The 7,455-nt window shown below is 33.2% G+C and overlaps 1 protein-coding gene across 1 annotated transcript; it reads right to left on the reverse strand.

Annotated features, from left to right (window-relative positions):
* Window positions 1-4,686: 4,686 nt before the first annotated feature.
* LOC141659325 (uncharacterized) lies at window positions 4,687-5,456 on the reverse strand. Its single transcript, XM_074466132.1, has one exon. It carries the CDS (start codon window positions 5,428-5,430, stop codon window positions 4,897-4,899), a length of 534 nt encoding a protein of 177 aa, XP_074322233.1. The 5' UTR covers window positions 5,431-5,456; the 3' UTR covers window positions 4,687-4,896.
* Window positions 5,457-7,455: the final 1,999 nt, after the last annotated feature.

The raw sequence follows: 7,455 nt of genomic DNA on the forward strand, positions 1-7,455 counted from the left end.
AAGTTAAAAACGTATATTTGGCAGTTTTTATTTTCAAACATAGACAATGGCTAGTATAAGAAACCGATGTCAATATTCTTATTCAACATCGCTTAATTAAAAATCGATGTCAAAAAAACTTTTAACATCGGGTGCATTACGTGCCGATGTCTAAACACCGATGTCGTATCTACTATTTCTAGTAGTGCATACGTATCAGAAAACGAAAAGTGAATCCATCCATCACATGAGAGTAAGTTTCCTGGTAATCAAATTCAGGCCTTTGAGAGAATCCATGTGCTACCAGTCGGGCCTTATATCTCACAATTTCATTTCTCTCATTTCATTTTTGTACAAACACCCATCTATTCCCGATGGGGATCACACCAGCTGGGGTTTGGTCTGCAGGTCCAAATACATTTCTCTTGTGCAAGGATTGCAATTATTCCTATATTGTAATTTTCCATTTTGGCCAATCATCTCTTTGTCGACATTCTTCCACACTTTGTGGTTCACGATCGGAACACTTGCCACTTCAGGGGCATGTCGAATCAATTTCCGTTTTCGTGGTACAACATCTTTTGCACCAACAGGTCTACCACACTTCTGGCGTGGTTTTGAATTACCAATCAATTTTTATGAATTACTTTATGAATAGGGATTTCAACCCTTTCCGGTGCATTAACAGCAGATATATGTGATTTTATGACATGTCTAGAATCATTAAAAGCATCTGGCATTTGATTAGAAATATTTTATGATTGATTCTTATAACCTCGGATTCACATTGTTTAGTACGTGGATCCGTAGCACTTAATCCTGATGCATTCCATGAATTCAGAATTTAACTTATGCAAAACATTATCTCCCCCTAACGGAAGGAATACAGACTCATCAAAATGATAATCAACATATCGAGCAGTATAGACATTACCAGTTAATGGTTCAAGATATCTTATAATAGATGGTGAATCAAAATGAACATATATACCTACTCTTCTTTGCGGTCCCATTTTAGATCTTTGTGGAGGGAAAATTGGAACATATACGGCACTACCAAAGATCTTAAAATGAGAAATATTAGGGGTTTAATCAAAAACTAATTCATGAGGAGATTGTTTGTGATAAGCAGATGGTCTTATCTTAATTATATTTGCAGCATAAATTACTGCGTGACCCCAAATAGAAGGGGGTAATTTAGATCTTAGAAGTAAGGGTCGTCTAATAAGCTGAAGTCTTTTAATTAACGATTCCGTTAAACCAGTTTGTGTATGCACGTGAGCTACGGGGTGTTCAACAGAGATTCCTACTGACATACAATAATCATTGAAAGTAGCAGATGTAAATTCAACGGCATTATCAAGTCGAATTGATTTGTTAGGATTATCAGGAAATTGGGCTCGTAATTTGATTATTTGAGCAAGAAGTTTCGCAAAGGCCTTATTACTGTCGAGAGTAGACAAACATGAGACCATCTAGTTGAAGCATCGATTAGGACCATGAAATATCTAAATGGACCAGATGATGGATGAATAGGACCACATATATCACCTTGAATTCTTTCTAAGATATCTGGAGACTCGTTTTGAACTTTAACTGAAGATGGTCGAACAATTAGTTTTCCCAAAGAACATGCTAAACAATGAAGTTTATCACGTGGCATGAACATTGATTCTTAAGGGGATGTCCCGTAGAATTTTCTATAATTCGACGCATCATGGATACTCCTGGATGACCAAGTCTTTCATGTCAAAAGGTGAGTGAATTTGGATCTATAATTTTACGAGTAGTGATAATGTGAGACTCGATTACTCTAATTTCGGTAGCATATAATCTAGATGAGGTTGATTGCAATTTTTCTAAGATCTTCTTATGTTCTGAGGTGATTGAGGTGATAAGGAGATATTCTTTTTCATTTTCTCTAGTGGTTTCTATATGTAAACCATTAAGACGAACATCTTTAAAACTCATAAGATTCCTAGTGGATTTGCTAGACTATAGAGCATCATGTATGTGAATTTTTGTCTCATTTGGTAGTATAAATGTGGATTTCCCAAAACCCTTTATGATATTTGATGTTCCCGAAATCGTCCAAACGTGTGAATTGGTTTTAGTCAACTTTGAGAAATATTTCTGATTTTTTAAAATTGTGTAAGTGGTCGCGCAGTCAGCAATGCATATATCTCCCATATTTATACTATGTATATAGAAGTGAACAACAATTTTATTATGCAAATAACGTACATAATACAAGTACATGAAAGCAGAATATTAAAACAAGCACATTGAGAACATAACATCAAAGAAATACAAATAAAATCTAGTTATCGAAATCATAATAAAGGTTAGCACCAAAGTCTAGTTCATTTGAGGTCTTTTTATTTTGTTTTTCACTTAGATTACGACTAGCAAAATTCGTTTCCACTCTTTTTCCGTTATTCTTTTGATTTTCCTCGTAGAGGTCAACTAGATGTTTCGGTGTGCGACAGGTACGTCGTCAGTGCCCATGTGCCTCATATCTGAGATAGATATCCCTAGTATCTTCTTTTTGTGGTGCCTTCCTTTTATTTGGCACTCCATGTTGCCATTTCTGGTGGTTAGAGTTTTGTAACCATCACGCTTCCACTTCAGGTGGCTAGAGTTATAATGATTTTGAAACCGGCCTCGAAAGTTTCTATACCCGCGGTTTCGTCCGTAACCTCATCCTCCTCTATGCCTTTTCCCACGCCCATTCTTCTAGAATGACGTGTTATGTACTTCAGATAACTGGGCAGAGCCTGTGGGATGTATCTGATAATTTTTTAGTAATAACTCATTATTCTTTTCAGCGACAAGAAGAAGAGATGTCAGCTCGCTATACTTTCGAAAATTGCGCCTCCTATACTGTTGCGCCAGAATCATAGTGTTAGGGTAAAAGGTTGAAATGGTCTTTTCTATCATGTCAACATCAGTAATATTTTCACCACACAAAATCAGTTTTGAGCTTATTTTGAACAAGGCAGAATTATATTCAGCAACAGATTTAAAATCTTGCAACATTATATTTATCCAGTCATAATGGGTATGTGGCAAATGGACAAGTTTTTGATGATCAAACCTATCTTTGAGATTGATCCAAAGGGTGAGTGGGTTTTTCACAGTTAGATATTCAAATTTCAAATTTCCATGAATGTTGTGTCTAAGAAAAATGATAGTTTTGACATTTTGTTCAACAGTTGGGGTCTTTCCTGGTTCCCTGGTGTTTTTTAACCCGTTAGCACTAAGATGTAATTCCGCATCGAACACCCAAGAAAAATAATTATCCCAGACACATCCAACACAGCAAACTCTAATTTTTCAAGGTTTGTCATTCTGAGTTTAAAATAAACATATAAAATATGGTATAATATGTCACAAAATTAAGCAAGTTTAAACAATATACATAATAATTTAGTACAAAAGTTACGACGGCATAGCCAGCCAGAAAACTTTTGAGTACTACTTGACGGCAGAGCCATCTTTATAATATTTAAGCAATAATGAATATGTAAAGACGATAAAATTGATATCTTAGCACAAATATGAGCAAAATTAAGTCATACCTCTTTTGTGGAACAAGTTTGAGTTGACACGGTTTCGCGAGTAAAATTAAGTTATACCTCTTTCGTTAAATGAAACTTATTCGGGTAATACCACCTTCGTGAATAGAGTTTACTTGGACAATACCTCATTCGTAAATAAAGTTTGCTCGGGCATAAACTTGTGCTGATAACGTGTTGTAAACCTTGAATTACTGGATAATGTATGACTTAATAAATGCACATAGAGAGAGTAGAAATTGAAGAGAGAATTGTATTTCAATATATTTTCAGTGTATATGATAAGGTCCTATTCATACTTACAGAAAGATAGGATAGGATTGCACGTACTACGAAAATATAAGATAGGATTGCATGTATTACGAAATGATAAGATAGGATTACACGTACTACGAAAAGATAAGATAGGATTATACGTGTTACGAAAGAAGATAAGATAGGATTATACGTGTTACGAAAGATAAGATAGGATTTTAATCAAAATTCTTCCTTACTTAGTTTCTTCTCTGAAAAGTTGTGCAAGTCTTACTCGATAAGTTTTGAGAGACTTACTCGATAAGTTTTATGAGTTTTCTTGATAAAGTTTTGACAATCATTATTATATTATATTCTCTCTGTCACTGTCATTTATTTACACTTTCTTTTTTGAGATGTCCCTTCCAATTGTTTACATTTCAAAATTTTCCAAAAATAGTAAAGTTTTTATAATTTTTAAAATAACTACACCCACTATTTCTCTCAACTATACCCACTTTATACATATATTATTAATCGGTTACTCACTTTTATAACTTTTCTCCACTATTTTATCATTTTTATTAAAAGTTTGTACCCAACCCAAATGTAAACATTCGGGAGGGACGGAGGGAGTAACAATTTGTACTCTTGTACATAATCGGTATTTATCTTGTACATAATCAGTATTTATTGTGTGTCAATGATTATTTGATAAAATCAGTATTAAATTTTTAAACCGCGAAATCATTTGCAGCCACATTGTTTTGTGGGTGCGTCTTTGAAGTTAATTTTAAAAGTCTCTCTGTATCTATTGTGTTTATACAAATTAGCTTATCTTTGGATGCAGAATAAGTTAGTACTAGAAACATACGTGCATGCATGCAAGAGTAGAGTAATTAATTAGCAAAATATATAACATTATTATGTGAAATATATAAAGAGCAAAACTGGTCAAAACACTGATTTATTAATTATAGCAGTACAAGCTCATGATCTATCAAAGCCAAAACATTACGCAACTAGCATCGATACATCAGTAACATTGTCTCAGGCCACTCTTATTTATAGTAGTTGGACGGGGCCGTATTATGGTACGTCTTAATTAGTTTCCGGTATTCTCTACAGGAGGGTGTCCAGGATGGTGACCATATGGTGGAAAAGGCTTGTGAGTAGGCGGTGGTTTCACAACAACTGGTGGCAAGTGTGGTGGCTTATGTTCTGGCACAGGCTTCTCTGTCTTTGGTGGTTGGTACACTGGGCTTGGCTTGTGCTCCCCTGTTGCTGGTTGGTTGTGCTCTATTGGTGGCTTATGAACTGGTGGCTTGTGAATTGGTGGCTTGTGAACAGGTGGTTTGTACACTGGTGTTGGTTTATGAATGGGGTGGCTAGGGTAATGATCATCAGTAACATATGGAGTTTCGGATGGTGGCTTGTGGATAGGTGGCTTGTGAACAGGTGGTGTATAAACTGGTGGCTTGTGGACTGGTGGTGGTTTGTGAACCGGAGGCTTATAAACAGGTGGCTTGTGAACCGGTGGCTTGTGGACTGGTGGATGAGAATGATAATCAGCGGAGGAGGGAGCTGTGAAAAACACAACTCCTAAAATGAGGAGAAATTTTAAGCAAGTGAGAGACATCTTTGAGTATATGTAAGGGTGTTGGATATGTTGTATTTTGAAGTGGAGTGAATGGGTTTTTATAGGAGTTTCTGATCACTATTCAGCTAGAATGATTGTCAACAAATTTGAATTATTTTGCTTTTGGACGTGGAGGATGTACAATATTTCAACAAAGTAGTTCCGACAATTTGAAAAAATTTGTATCTTGGTTGATTTTCATGTTAAGGATGAGGTTTACATGTACCACAGCTGTGACCAAATGTTGGACTGCATGTTTAGGTTATCACGTCGATCGTGAAACTTTGATCATAACATCAGAAAATAAATCTGAACACATGAAAGTCGAAAGAAAAGAGTTGTACTTGTGGCAACAAACGATTTCAACAAGTTGAAGTTGATCCTGTTTAAAAGTTTTTCTATGCATATAGTAGCCTATAACCCGTACCGATTGCTTTTAACATTTTATAATTTTTAATAATACATTTTATAATATAATTTTAAATAGTTGAAAAATAAATTAAAAAATATAATAATTAAGTTATAACAATATATGTTTTATAATATTTTGAGAGTTGACTGAAAATAAATAATATAATATAATATGTTGTTCACCGGACGTATGCATGAGAGCTGTTTAAATATTAATATAATAATATTTTATTATTGCATCCAACGGTACTCATCTTTCTGACTTTAGATCTGACTGTTGTTATTTGTCGTACTCAACTAGCAAATAGATGGTGTTCTGCTTATAATAGTATAGTATAGATAAGTTTTTTTAGTATAAACGTTTATCATATTTAAAAAAAAAATTGAAGGTTTCAATTACCATATACTTCCCTTAGAATTGTTTCAAGCTAAATGAGGCCGAACAAGGTATTGTATTTTTAAATTCATTTACATTTCTTGATTATTTATTTATTTTGAAAATAATTAAATTTAGCACAATTTGTATTTACGGTTTTTAATTGCAAAAATATAACTTTCTTTGGAAAAGATTGAAATGTTTTCTTCATGTACACATATGTATCATTATAAGAGAACAATTTTATTAAGCCGCATTTTGTAGTGGTTTAAAATACATGCTTTTAAATTAATTATATTTAAGATTATTTGAATTTCTGATTTCATGTAGGTAAGAACTATCAATTTTTTCTAAACTTTTCAAATGATTTTCTTTCCATCACAACTCTTGATTCCAATATAACATCTAGTAAACCAGGTTTCACACGGTTCTACTCAAAAATACTTTAAAATGAACCCAAGACTAAACTCCTACACTTGCAAAATGAAACACTAATTACAAAATATAAACATTAGTAAATTTTCAACTTCAATCATAGCATACAATAAAAAAATCATAAAATCAAGAGTTTAATTCAACTTCAATCATAGCATACAATAAAAAAATCATAAAATCAAGAGTTTAATTAAGAAGTATTCCATCTATCACTTTGTTTTCTTAACATTTGAGATTTGGGACAGAATTTAAGAAGTAATAAAAAAAACTTATATTTGTTGCTGGTACCAAGAAAATAAAATAAATAAGTACAACACATGCATGCTGGAATTCAAAATATACATAATATTAAAGTGATTGACGTCATTGAAAGTTCTGCATTTCCCACCAAATATTTAAATTTTTTAATACAAACTTTCAACTACTTTTACAGATAACTATATATAGCTAACCAATTTTACTTACACAAAACAATTTTATAAAGGATTGCTACACCAAAATAAATGTTTCTTGATATTGGCTTTAATGTCCAAATTTATTGTCCTGAATTTCAACAACAACAAATTAAAGCATGGAATGATAAAAAAAGTTTGCTGCAGATTTCAGTATTAGCAGGATCACAGTGTACAAAATCTGAAAGGTTGTTTTAAAGGCCTTAAAGAAGGGATATTACTTGGAACAGTGTACTTGAATATTATTGTATAAATAGTTTACTATTTTTGGAAATGTTAACAATCTAACAAGACATCTCAAAATAGAAAATGTTAACAATTCATGGGGACGGAGGGAGTAACACTTATACA

This window comes from Apium graveolens, chromosome 5 (assembly GCF_009905375.1).
Source record: "Apium graveolens cultivar Ventura chromosome 5, ASM990537v1, whole genome shotgun sequence".
NCBI lineage: Eukaryota > Viridiplantae > Streptophyta > Magnoliopsida > Apiales > Apiaceae > Apium > Apium graveolens.

Bases quoted from the DNA above. Each gene is read 5' to 3' on its own strand.
- LOC141659325 (XM_074466132.1), bottom strand. From the start codon at position 5,430: ATGTCTCTCACTTGCTTAAAATTTCTCCTCATTTTAGGAGTTGTGTTT.